The sequence below is a fragment of the Gossypium hirsutum genome, chromosome A01 (assembly GCF_007990345.1).
Source record: "Gossypium hirsutum isolate 1008001.06 chromosome A01, Gossypium_hirsutum_v2.1, whole genome shotgun sequence".
In the NCBI taxonomy this organism is placed as follows: Eukaryota; Viridiplantae; Streptophyta; class Magnoliopsida; order Malvales; family Malvaceae; genus Gossypium; species Gossypium hirsutum.
Window position 1 is genome coordinate 116,391,551 of NC_053424.1, and position 14,392 is coordinate 116,405,942.

General features: G+C 29.8%; 1 protein-coding gene across 1 annotated transcript; it reads left to right on the plus strand.

The window, feature by feature from the left end:
- Positions 1–1,387: 1,387 nt before the first annotated feature.
- On the plus strand, positions 1,388–5,267 carry LOC107925562 (B3 domain-containing protein At2g36080). The gene is made up of 3 exons (XM_016856280.2): positions 1,388–2,264; positions 2,965–3,152; positions 4,844–5,267. The coding sequence occupies exons 1-3, from the start codon at positions 1,649–1,651 to the stop codon at positions 4,892–4,894; spliced, it is 855 nt and encodes a 284-aa protein (XP_016711769.1). The 5' UTR covers positions 1,388–1,648; the 3' UTR covers positions 4,895–5,267.
- Positions 5,268–14,392: the final 9,125 nt, after the last annotated feature.

Consider the following 14,392-nt stretch of genomic DNA (forward strand, 5'->3'; position numbering starts at 1 on the left):
TAATTTATGATAATTGGATGATTTACGGAGAATGTTGATTTATATTAATATGTTATAAAAGCCCTTTAAAATTTGTCAAATCATAAGTTAGTATAAAGATAAATTTATATTTTAGCTCAAAAAATTATAATTTATTGTCGACTCTAAAAAATAATTTTTTGACTTCGCGACAATCTAACTATTTAGATTTATTTTCAGTAAAATAATATTTATACATTATATATGTTCAATTATTGTTACCTAATCTAAAATGTGTAAATTATTCTCAAATGTTAGCATATTCTATGAGGAGGTTACTTCTTGGATTACTTATTATAAGATGCTTTATCCACTTTTAAACTGGATTCATTGAATTGGAAATGATGAATAAATGTGGAACACATGGGTGGAAGTGAAACCTTACATGATAAAATTTTGGATTAAAATTTACATCCAATAACCACAAGATAAAAATATAGTATATGTTAAAATATAAAAATGATTTTATTTTAATTTTTATAATTAAATTTAAATAAAATATTTTAATCATTAAATAATAAATAAAAATATAAGCCCAATTTTTATTTAGAAAAAGCTTGTTTAACAATAAACCCAAATAATCCAACCTTCAAACAATGCAATATAATAGTTAAAAGAGTTTATATTTATGTATTTTAAAGATTAAATGTTTAAAATGGGGTTTAATTATTTGGAAATTGTTCATATAAAGGTTAAAATTTTCAAAATGGTCATATAATTTTTATGAAAGTGCTTAAATGAAGATTAATATTTTTAAAATAGTAAAATAAAGGTCAAACTTTTTCGAAAATGTTCAAATAAAGACATTTCAAATATCATATATCATGTTTCAATTTTTTATTTTATTTTATTTTTCATTTTAAGTAATATTTAAATCATCTCTCATGTATTTTATTCTAAACATGTAGTAGCCATTAGTCACCTAATTTTTACTAGAAGTTGAATTGAAATACGTGGAAAACAAGCAATTTAGTAAATGTTTGGTCATTTTATGACTATTTTGAAAAGCTTGACTATTATATAAACAACCATAAAAAACTAGGCCTAATTTGAGCATTTGGCCAAATGTTTTTTAAATTTGACCAATGATCAAATTAATTAGGTCACAAGTTTATCAATCGATTTGACTAATTCCATTAAAAATCATAAAAATAAAAAAAATTCAATTCAATCATCGGTTCAAACAATTCGTATTGATTCTTAATTTAATCAGTTTAAAATTTAGACCGATACCAAAATTAATTCTCCATCCAATTAATCCAATCCAAACTTTATTTTATTTTATTTAACCCTTTTAAAATATAAAATTTCTTACACATGGTAAAATGTACATCAGGGATATAAAGAAAATTTAAGTGTAAATTTTCTCTTGGGGAAAACCGTGAGGCATGAAGTACCCTCGTACCTCCTTTTTCCTCTCATATTTTATCTCTGTGAGTTGTTGTCGCTCTGATTTTCTCTTTCATTGTCGAGTGTCAAAATCAAATAGTTTCCACTTCAAACCCATAATCACCCCCACTCCTCCCATCTTTTACCTCTCTTTTTTTCTCAGCCATTTTCATCACCACCACTTCCTATTATAGAAAATCAACTCTCAACCCCCCCCACCCCCCAAAAAAAAACTTCATTCATGGAACCAACCCAAAGCTACCAGCCTTCAATGTCTTTCTTTTCAAACATCCCTTCGTCGCACATCGAAGACGAATACGAACAATTCGACGACCATGAAAAGGAACCCATGTTTGAAAAACCCTTAACTCCCAGCGACGTCGGCAAGTTGAACCGCCTCGTTATCCCCAAACAACACGCCGAGAAACACTTTCCGTTGGGCGGCAGCGGTGGTGATTCGGTGGTCTATAACAAAGGCTTGTTGCTGAGTTTCGAGGACGAGTCAGGCAAGTGTTGGTGTTTCCGTTACTCGTATTGGAATAGTAGCCAAAGCTACGTGTTGACTAAAGGATGGAGCAGATACGTTAAAGAGAAGCAACTCGATGCAGGTGACATTATTTTATTCCAACGACATCGTCTCGATGCTGAGAGGTTGTTTATAGGTTGGAGGAGGCGCGGTGCTGCACTGGATGGCGGGAACGCCGAGTTGGGAAATAACAGCGGCGGCGTCCGCGGTGGTGACAATAGTGGGTGGAGCAGTAGTAGAGGATTGTATCAAGGGAATCCTTATCCTGGGCACATTCAAGGCCAATGCCATGGGGCTAACGTGCCATACCAACATGACTGTCTTCATGCAGGTATTATTTTTTTTTGTCACATTTGTAAACATTATCTCCTTTTTATCATTTTTTTTAAAAGTAACCGGTATTAAAATTCAGGATAAATGGATAAATTAGTCATGTTAGATCAAAGAATTAAACAATCATAGGTGGCGTGTCATGTCTACTTTATTTTGATGTATAGAGACTAATTTTTAACAGTAAAAATAAAAAGAATTTTTAATAAATAGGTCAATTTACTTTTAAATCTAATGTACAAAAATTATTTTAGTACAAAAATTAATTTATTCATTTTTTGAATAAATAGATAATAAAATACAATTAGACTCTTAATATAAATTTTTTTATAATACTTTTTATTTTTTCCAAATATTTTTATTTAATATAAAATTTCTGAATAATGAAAAAAATGGACACTTTCCAATTATATTGGAGTAATTTGGTGGTTGTGGTTTGGAATTTATTTCATGCGCAATAAAAATCTTTTTAATAATTAGAGTGATAGAGTGTCTAAGTTTTAATTTTAATAAAATAAAAATCTAACTCGAATAATCCCCAGTTTTTTTTTTTTACTTGAAGACTAAAACACAAGTCAACTTACATGTGATAACATATATTTGTTTGTTTTGAGTATTAATTAAGGGGAGGTGGGGTTATTGAAAATTATTGACGTTATCACATGGGAGCATGTGTTTTGAAATTTGTGTCACAAATGCAGGAAGCATGGCTGAAAATCAAGGGCCAGGTGGGAACCCAAAGAGGCTATTGCGGTTATTTGGGGTGAACCTAGAGTGCCACCTCGATGACTCCTCCGAGCCATCCACGCCCGATAGCTCGTCGGTATCGAGTCAGGGTCCAACGTCCACCCACCACTTTTATTCTCAATCCTACACCTCTGACTACATGGTAAGCACGTATATATATTATTGATTAAATTATCATTGAAATTTTGTATTATGAGATAAATTATATTTTTTTATAAAAATAAGTAAATTAATCCTTCTACATTAAATTAAAAGAGCAAATTGGTCATTTCTATCAAAAGTTAATCTATATTTACGGTTAAAAACTAGTGTGACTAACAGAATAATCAGATAGTTACACGTAATATATCACATGTACTTCATTATTACATACGATGACTAATTTGCTCTTTAATAAGTAAAAGTACCATAGAGGTTCCTGTATTAAGTGTCAGATTGCATTTTGCCCCTCTACTCAAAAAATAGAAAATAATTCCTTATACGTTAGATCAAAAAGTAAATTTGTCATTCTATTGAAAGTTTTTTTTTATCTATTTCTACTGTTAAAAAATAGTTCATGTACGTCGAAATGAGGTACATGCAGCATGCCGTGTGTCATCATTTGGTTATTCTGTCAGCCATGCTAGTTTTTAACAAAAAAATAATAATTTTAAAAAAAAGAACCAATTTACACTTTGGTCTAATGTATAAGAACTAATTTACTCATTGTTTGAGTAGAGGGGGGAGAATGCAATCTACACCTAATATAAGGGCTTTTATGATATTTTTACCCTCTTTAATTTGATACATGTACAATGATTAATTTATTATTTTTTTAATATAAAAATACAATCTAACTCTTAATACAATAATTTCATAATGCTTTCTTATTCTACATTATCATTGATCTTTATTAAAATTAATTAAGGGGTAAAAGATAAGGTTTAATTATTAAAATATTGGATTTTGTTGCTGGTGGTAATGAGACAAACAATTTGATAATTTTGGGAGTTGACTACTTGCCACGTCGCCTAGTTGGGTTACTTAATTAAAAATTAAGCTGAGACGTGTTTTCCTTTAGCCCCTTCCATTTTTATATAAAATAAAATCAAATCAGGCATTCATTGCCCTAACCAAGCTGTCCAATTCAGCTGGATTTCGGGATTACTTTTTGGAATTTGTATTTGATAGTAAATTTATTATATTTATTTAAAAATAATTATCGTATATTATATTTGGTTAAAGAAAATATTTTTGATCTTTTAATTTTTGAATTTCTTTTTTAAAAAAAAACAGGCTTGTTAAATAAAATAAAATCTATTTCCTTTTCTTTCTGTTTTTTTTACATATTTTGGTTTTCATTTTTTTTAAAAAAATGAAAAAATTAATTTTTGTTTCTTTTTCAATTTTTGAAAAAGAAAAAAATTTCTATTTTCTGAAACCAAATGCAGACTAAATAGATTTAATTTAATAAATTTTCAAAAATCTCACAAACAGAAGCTTTGCTTGCTTGCTTGCTTGATTGATTCAAGCAAATACAAAATATTTGTTATTTATTTCACCCATAGAAATTCAACAAAAATACAAAGTTTTTGAAGTCTTTAAACCAAATAAAATTGATGACATTGGGAAGTGAAAGAGATAGCCAGTTAAAATTTCCAAGTGAAGAAGATTTTGTAGCAGTGGGAGATTTCGCAATAATAATGAAAGATACCCTCCAAATATGATTGATTGAGTCAACAGGGGATATTGGTCATAATAGTTAGGCAAACACATAATCCTTGTAGATTTTTCCATTAAAGCATATTTGGTGACTACAAATGTGATTGATTTTTGTTTTTGTGATTGTACAAGGATATTGGTTTCTCAAGAGATATGAACCAGATGAATAATCATAGAGCATAAAAGCTTTCAAGATGTTGACATCCATGGATTTGACTTAATTCAACTTTGAAGGTCAAAAGAGTACAAAGAAATGCTAAATGAATATACAGGCAACTTGGAGACGATGGTGGCAGTCTTGGGTTAGATGCATGACATCCATGTAATAGTATTTATATATATGTTCGAACGTAGCCAAAGCTCTTTTCTTTTTATTTTCTTTTTTTTAAGAAATAGATAGAATTTTCATACTCTCTTACCCTCTTTTCAACCACATTTTTTTTTTAAATTTATGTTGCAGATCAGAAGAGATGATCATGTAGTCAAAGGAACAACCTAAAAATTTATTCTAAAGAACAAATATAGAAAGATAAAAACAAAGTGGTCCCTTGAATGGATAAAGCAAATATTGCAAGTTGTAGGAAAGATATAAGCGAAATTACAAGAGTAAAGGTAATCATAGGGTTCCATTCTTTTTAGTGTTTTTCTTCTCTTTCAATCAATTTGCCTTAACTGAACAAGGACGTGATTATCAATCTCAATGTGATGTTTTATGGTATCTATTTCGTGATTTTAGTTTTATTAATCATGATGATGATTTATGGTAAACTCGACTTACAACATAGCTAAAAAGCTAAGCTCGGCATATAACATCTTAAAGACTTGAAAAATATTAAAAATTCTATGTTATGCCTTGGCCTAAAAATCTTGTCACGGTACCAACAAAAATAATCACATCAAATTTAATTCTCCTCAGTTTTAATCTTATTGATGTTTTTAACTTTCCAAACTCAACAACTTCACATCGTATTATATTTAGCTTATATCCCGTGACTTGAATGTTACTTGAATTCCACTAAGGAGACAATCATAATATGAGAGACTCACTTTAAACCCTTTTTCTCTTATAAATACTCTCTTTTTCAATATCAAAGGAGACACGAGCAAGAAATATTAACCATCAGTTTGCTTACGTATCACCTCTAAACTTTCATCTTTAGCGGTTCTTTGCACCACTTATGTTGTAAACTACTATTGACCTTGTGTAATTCATGTTTTATTTTTTTAGGTAACTTATGTATAAGTTAATTTTGGGTTTGGATTACTTTGAGTTTAAATCATTTAAATTTAAGACTTGAGTTCTTTTAATAATATCGGATTAATTATTTAAATTATTTTCAATTTTAATTATTTTAAGTTTAGATTTATTTCATTTTCAAATTGTTGAATTTTTCTAAAAAAATAAAATTGATTAAATTGATTGAATTTGAGTCTACTTGCATGCCATGAAATGCCCTATGTGACAGGGATCTCGCTTGGTTGGTCTTGACTTCCGGGCATTCACATTACAATTTTCTTTTCTTTCATTTATTTCAAGATTTTACGATTTCGTCGTCGTCGTCGTCATCTCTAAAACCAACACCTTAAGCCACCATAAACAGCGACGGAGCACACCAAGGTTAATATTCAATCGTGGAATTTCAAGATTCTGATGTCACCAACTTAATAAGAGATAAGGTTCTTATAATTACCAACACTACCTTCCCTAATCAATTAGCTTCCTAATCCTACCACATATTTCATAAGGTTCTTATAATTACCAACACTACCTTCCCTAATCAATTAGCTTCCTAATCCTACCACATATTTCAGCATTCACTATAAATCATTTTATTAATCACTGTTCTTTAATCATTCAATCATACAAACAGCTGAAGCAGATATAAAGTATATAGATATATAGCTTCAAGTTACAAGGTCTAATTCTACCCCAAGTCCTTATACTTCTAAATTTACTACCTTACTTTTAATTTCAGAAATTTGAATACTAAAATGTCATATATTCAAATTTAATGAAAACCCATTAACAATGGATAAAAAGTACTATAAATGGAGCCCCTGTACTAGAAGCCAGATTGTATTTTGTCTCATTTACTCAAAAAATAAAAAAATTAGTCTCTGTAGATTAGATCAAAGAATAAATTGGTCCTTTTTGTTAAAAATTTCATCCAATTCTACTGTTAAAAACTGGCATGCCTAATGGGATGACTAGACAGTTACACGTGACATGCCATGTGTACTTTATGTTGATGTACAATGATAAATTTTTAATAATAGAAATGGGTGAAATTTTTAACAAAAGGACCAGTTTACTCTTTAGTTTAATGTACAATGATTAATTTGCCTCTTTTTAGTAGAGAGGGCAAAAACGCAATTCGAATCCTAATATAAAGGCCTCCAAAGTATTTTTACCATTAACAATATTATCAATTGGACTTTAACTTTCAAATCAAACAAGTAAAGCGACTGAATTGATGGACTAAACATCAAAAGTCCGAAGAGTAGAAGGACCGGAGGCACATTTAAACCAACTAACAATTAAAACCCATTAGGCCCAACATTGTGTTTGGAAATAATGGGTACAGTGTAGTAACTAGCATGCACATGTATATGAAAAAGTATCTTTTACATTTGGTGACAAGATCACAGATATCTTTACATTTTTATCATGCGACTAAACAGAGAAAGTGTCAAATGATTCATAATGGCCCATATGGATTTCAGACAAGAGGGTTACCCATTTACCTCCATTGGAAATGGAATCCCAAAGTTTTAGTGGCTGTGCTAGTGGGAGGATATATCACCAGATATATACATATATGTATATCATTGAGCCCTCTCAGGGTGGTGGCCAGTCAACCCATTGAAGGGACACTCTCTTCAGTAAACAATAATATTCAATCATGCATGAATAAGTACAGTACAAATATAGTAACATGACTTTGTTTTTCATCTTCAACTCTCTTAATATCTTAAATTTTATTATTTTTGGCTAAAAAAGTTATTTTTTAACCTAAATTAAATTGAATTCGAATAATTTAATTTTACTTTTGATAAGAGCTTGATTAAATTTTGAAAAAAAAAATTCAGCTCGAGTTTACTACTATTTAAGCACGATTGAAAACAAAAAACCAAATCAATAGTGTATCTAAGCAACATTTGACAGCATTAAGACATTAAGAGGTAGCTAGATTTTGTAATAATGGTAAGCTTGAAATTTTAACAATTTATTGACAAATTATGTCTCTTAAACTAGAACCACATCTTTAAATCTAGAGCTGTTTATTCGAATTTAGCAAGTATTGTTAACCGATTTGTTTCCATCACAACTATGCAGGGTCTGCATTAGAGGATTGGCAAGTGCTTAGGGCTCTTAAAATGAAAAATTATATGTTTGTACATGATAAAATTATACTTTGATCTCCAAAAAAAATAAGATTCTTATTTAATCCTCTAAAAATTATAAAGTTATAAGTTAATAAAAGAATGAAATTACATTTTAACTCTTATAAAAATATGTAATTTAATTTAGACACTCCAAGAAAAATTGATAGCTTTGCTCCTATAAGTATGAACAAATTTTCTTAAGCTTTTATGTAGATTTGGAAATCATGTTTTTACGCTGGTTATAAATACCGAAATAAGTATTTCAAGAAAAGTAAAGATTCGGACTCCAAGTATCTTATTATTAGTGCAAAGCTTAACTGGAATTTCAACCCTGCACCAACAACCTCAGGCCCCATTTCCATTCAGCCATATACATATTCAAACACTCTCTAGTTTTAGGCAAATGTACTTACGACATTTGGTATTGCAAAATTGATAAAAATCCATCTTCCACGTATAGATTTTTTTTAGTAAGATTCTGATCATATCTGTTTTTTTTTTAATATTATGCCTAAAATTACCTATAGTCCCTCTCAACTCATAAATAAGACGATAATTCACTTCAACGTACTCCAACCCATGTCCTCTTACATTGGTAATAATCTTCATACCAATCGAATTAATATTCAATCAATACATACAAACCTTTCTAAATTTTAAAAATATATATATTAAACAGATTGTACAGTTCCTAAGAATCCTTTGAAGAGGTCAGAAAAAGATCCGCATGCCATAGTAGCAACAATTAAAAACAGTCCTTGCTATCAATTCATATGAAGAAAACAAAGTCCCCACTTTCATTCCAAACAAATAAGTCAAATAAGTTCATAATAGTCAAATACAAAATTTTTTGTTGTGGGAGGGGGAATAGATTCAAGGCTAGGATCACACTCACACTTGAGACATTACTTAAGCATTATCTAACATTTTATCATTTTTGAGATAAATTTTTTTTGTCTGATTATGAATTTAGTCCTTTCACTTTACGAGAATTGAAAATTAGTCCCTCTATTTACTTTACAAAGACTAAGAAGTTAGTCAAGTTGTGGGTAAACACATAAAATTGAACTGTTTATTTGTACTAATTTATTGTATATATATTGTTAAATACAAGGATGAACAAATAATCGATTAAACTAAATTAACAAACAAACTGAACCAATTTAATTGAAATAAGTCAATTTATTTAGTTACTTAATTAATTTGGTTAGCTTACTCGTTTCGAACGGCTTATCCAATTGGTTATCAATTTTGGATATTCAAATTGGATAAACTGATTATTTTTTAATTAATAAATAAACCTAAATTCAATATCCAAATACCCAACCCAAAACTAATCTAACCCAAAAATACCCAACACCTAACAAAAAATTAAAAATCAATTAATTAAAAATAAAACCCTAAAACCTTTTATTGTATAAATAGATATTAAAAGAAATCCAAAAAATTGATAAACTAATCGAACTGAATTAAACCAAACTGAAACTTTCATTTTTCCCTTAAATCGATTTGATTTATTCAATTGTAATGCTTTGGTCATTTTATTTTATAATTGGTATATAAAAAATGATTAATTGATTAATCGAATTAACAAAATATTAACCCCTAATAAAACCATTGATTTTTTTTGTGCATATAAAAGGTAGAAATGTTGATTCCCAAATTAGCAATTTAACGGTAAATATTAACAGTGTTAGTTAATTGCATTCAATTTTCAATTTTTGTAAAGAACAAAGACTAGACAAATTAAAATGAGGGTTGAATTTTTATTTTTAAAAAGATGAGGGATGAAATTTATAATTAAAGGCATATATATGTCAAGGGCTAAGGCAATAATTAAATCTAGGGACCTGAGCACGGGTGCCCAAGACCATTAAGGATCATGTAAATTGGGCCTTGCCAAGGCCTAGTACGATCCATTTCTTGTATTTAATTATTTTGGTTTTAGGATTATAAAAAAGAGAGGAAAAGAGTGTACGGTAAGAAAGGTAAATTACATTATTGGTCATCTAAATATTAGCATATTTTTGTTATAGTAACCAAATTTCAAAAATTTTCAATTTCATCACTAACATTATTAATATTATTTTTTTTGGTACTCCTCCTTTAAATTATTAATGAAATGTTAGTGTGGTCTTTTTTTTATTTGTATAATGATAAATTTAACTCTCAACATTTACACATTTTATTAATTCAATCCTAATTCTAAAAAATAATCAATTTCTTTAAAAGAATATCCCCTCCCCTTGCTTATAATATTTGTTTGTATTTAGTGATTTAAGTCAAGAATTGTTTATATAATGTGACGGTCTATTATTGATTGGAATTTTTGAATGGATATAACATTTTGGTATAAAATGAGTAACGGAATAATAGTTTAGGTACACTTGTGATAAAAAAAATTAAGTATCAATTTTAGGGAAAATGTATAGTTTAGAAACTAATTTGTGGGTTAAGCATTTATTTTTAAATAGACTTAGTGGTTTGACTAACGATTGAATGAAGGAACCGATTTAGAAAAAAAACTAGTTTAAGTACCATTTTTGGAAAATAAATAAATAAATTTAAGTACCAAGATGAGAAAAAAGTATAACATAGGTATCAATTAGTGAGTTAAGTCATTTCTAATAGTATCCGACATATAATATATTCAATTTAGATTCGTATTTAAATAGTATTACTCAGATTATTTGAGGATAATATATAAATTGAAATATATAGGTAGTTTTGTTAATTTGGATTTGAATAAAGAAAAAAAATGTAGATATTTGACCCACTACATTTATAATGGACTTAATTAGTTTAGATCAGCAAGTTACAAATAAAGTTTGTTCTACTTTCTTCAAAAGTAGCAATGGTGACAGGACTCGGCTCTATTTTCTCTTAAAACGATGGTTTTAATAGTTTTGAGGATTGGATTTGTGCACAACCAATACTGAAGAGTCTTTTGGGGACATTTAGTATTGTTGTTGATAATCAGAGTTCATTGTCAATGCAATCTGATAGTGGTGGCACTAAAATGCTATTATTAACAGATGACCATGGTGGTGAATCTCTAGCAATTTTTTTGGTATTGTCAATTAAGTGATCTTTATTGTGCATCTCTCTCCTTCACGCATGTAACTATTAGAACAATGAGAACGAGCAATTTTTAATGTCATTTATGTTCTTGGTTTTCTTTTATCCTATGCATTTTCATGTTTGCATTTAACTGCTTTTGTTTGATGTGTTGTCTTTTGATAATGCTCTAGAATAACGTATTTTTATGTATTAATCATGTGTTTATTTTGAGCTTGATCCTACTAGTTTGAGCTATTTATGTCTTTTTATTGATTAGGGACTGATTGGAGGCAAAAGCAAAATTAAAGGACAAAAGTGCGAATTTGGAGACACAATGGGCTGATATGCGACACAGGAAAAAGATTGTGCCAAAAGTACGAGCATGGAAGACACAAGGACTAAAAACGCAAAAAGAAGAGATTTTATTTTATAAGACTCTATTTTTTTTATATTAGGATAATTAATATTAAGATAATTATTAGGATTATTTAATTTTAGGATTTAATTTTAATTATCTTTAATTATCTTTAATTAAATGTATTTATCTTTTTAGAATTTAAGTTAAATTAGACTATCTCCCTAGCACTATAAATAGGGGGTGAAGTGACTCTATTTGGGGTTCATCTTTTTCTGTAAACACTCTCCCCCTAAAAGTCTAGGCTTTTGTTTCTTTATATTTTCTTTCAATAAAATTTCCTTTTCCATTTTTATATTTATTTCTTTTTCCACCATTATCATGAGCCACTAAAACCTATCTAGCCGAAAGTTGTCAATATTCCCTAAAAAGGGTTCTTGAGGCTTAGAATTCGTACTTAGCCTTCTCGCCAATTATTCATCGTTTCTCCGTACTACGGGCTGACGCTTCCGTCCATGGCCCTTAAGAAGTAAGCTTTTTTCAACATATGCAAAGGTGACCGCTTTGTATGTTTTGGAAGGATTGTATAGTCGGTTCGTTAACTTACTGCGTCAGAGGTTGGCGAGCCAAAGAGACGAAATGGCGTGGGATTCGCCATTAAGAAGCGTTGATCTAGCATAGATTACTGGCTAGAGTCAGGTTCCCCTAAAATCATAAGTCTAATCTTTGGAGCTGGTGGTCGTAGGTGTCCTCTTCCACTATAACTGGCTTACTTGATTTGATAAGGGTCATTTAAAAGCCGAGGATCGAACCCAAGGTGGAATGAGACAACTGGAGGCTGGAATCTACCAATAAGAATTTCTTTTCCTTCAACTCTCTTTATTATTTTTATTATTTTCGTAATGACAATTTCAGTCAATTTTAGATTCTGTTTTTTATTTTTTCCAAATTAAATCTTTAATTCTGTTATTTTTTTTATTTTTTTCTGTCACGCAAGTTTTCTTGGGCACGATTCTGCCCAGGATTTCAAGAAACAATCATTCGTATAATCCGATCCCTGAGGATTCGACCCTACTTCCCCTTTACTGTTCTTTTTCATTATTTTACAGAGAATAGGATATTTTTGGTGCTCTCAACGACCGCATCATCTTTCTAGTTTGTTACCTCACATACTTTATGTTTTTTTAGTTTAATCACTAACTTTTATGTTATATCTTGTATTGTTGTTTTGACTTAATAAGCTTGTTATTTATCTAAAAAAAATATTTTAAGTCATAAAAAACTGTCATGCCAACATTTCGTGTAATCATATAGTAATCATTAAAACTAATCAATGTTGGGTACAATGAGAAAGTATATTAGACTCCCAAAAGAGTACGTAAGTCCAAACATTAGAAACAACACTAGTAAGAGAAGCAACCATAAATTTTAAATATAAACTATAAAACCAATATGGAAAATATAAAAAAAAATTATCACTAAGCTATACACATCAATCACTCAATAAAAATTTAGTAAATGCGTTAAATATAACCTAATTTGCACCATTTACTCCATTTATTAATATACAATAAATAATCTATTTTAATGTTTTAAGTAAAAATAAGTTTGATTTTAATAATAAGGAAAAATAATTCTCTCTATTTAAAATGGATATTAAGTTACTTTTGAAAATGATATGTGGTATAAAATTATTAGTTTTTTACTCATGCGATAAATGAATCATTTATTAGTATTTAGAAGTGTCATTTGTTTAGAGTCGACAATCCCTTGAATAGGTCCATATTGTCCTCAAGTGAAATCGAGATTTTGTTTCCAAAATCTATCGAGAGCCCGAGCCAAAGACGGGGTTCAAGGAGCGGAGACACCTTGTTGGATTGGACCATGCATCATACACAACCCAATCCAACAAGGCGCTCTCACTTTGTGAACCCTACCTTTGGTTTGAGATTTCGATGTAGTCGTGAGACAAAATCCCGACTCGACCTGAGGATAATATCAACTCGCTAAAGAGTCCGTTGGCCCCAAATAGACAACATTTTGAAGACTTCTCCAGAAGGAGTCGGTCTCCCCTTTTGGTCAAACGATAGCATAGATGCCCTTAAATGCCATATAAGGGACAAGGGTTCAAACCTACCAAGCATTTGACGTGCACGTCTCACTGGTAAGTGACCATGCATCATGCACGGCCTAATCTAATGTGGAGCTCCTGCTTCGTGAACCCCGCCTTAGGCTCGAGCTCTTTATGGAGTTAAGAGATAAAACCACAGCTCAACCTTGGGATGATACTGACCCATTAAAGATCTATCAACTCTAGATAGACAACACTTTGAAAACTAATCCAGAAAGAGTCGGCCTCCTCTCAACATAAAACTAAGAGAAAGCGATCTTAATATGTACTTTAGGTATGGTTGCCATAGTAATGGTTGTAGGCATTGAAACCCAAATAACTAGATCAGGAGGTTAAATATCATATTTATATATTTTCTCTTCTTTTTGATACAATGGCTAAGCTACTCATAATCTTTCAATTCCTATAGTGAAGGATATTAGAATTCATGTTTTTCAAATTGTTGCGACAACAATGATGCTAATCAAGTTAAGACTTAGTCAAAGGATGGTAGTTTTTTTTTTTTTTTTGCATAACGATGAATTTAACCCTTAATGTTTCCCTTTTTGCTATTTTAACCTTATTTTTTTCTTTTGGATCACTTTCGCCTTTAAACATTCAAATTTCATTCAAATTGTTTTTTTCTAGATGAAAAAGTTAACCGGCCATTTAAATTTAATGATATTCACATGGCAACTCATGTGGCAATTCATGAATACTTCATAAAATTTTTTAAAAAAAGTTAAAAAAAGTTCATATAAGGTTTTTT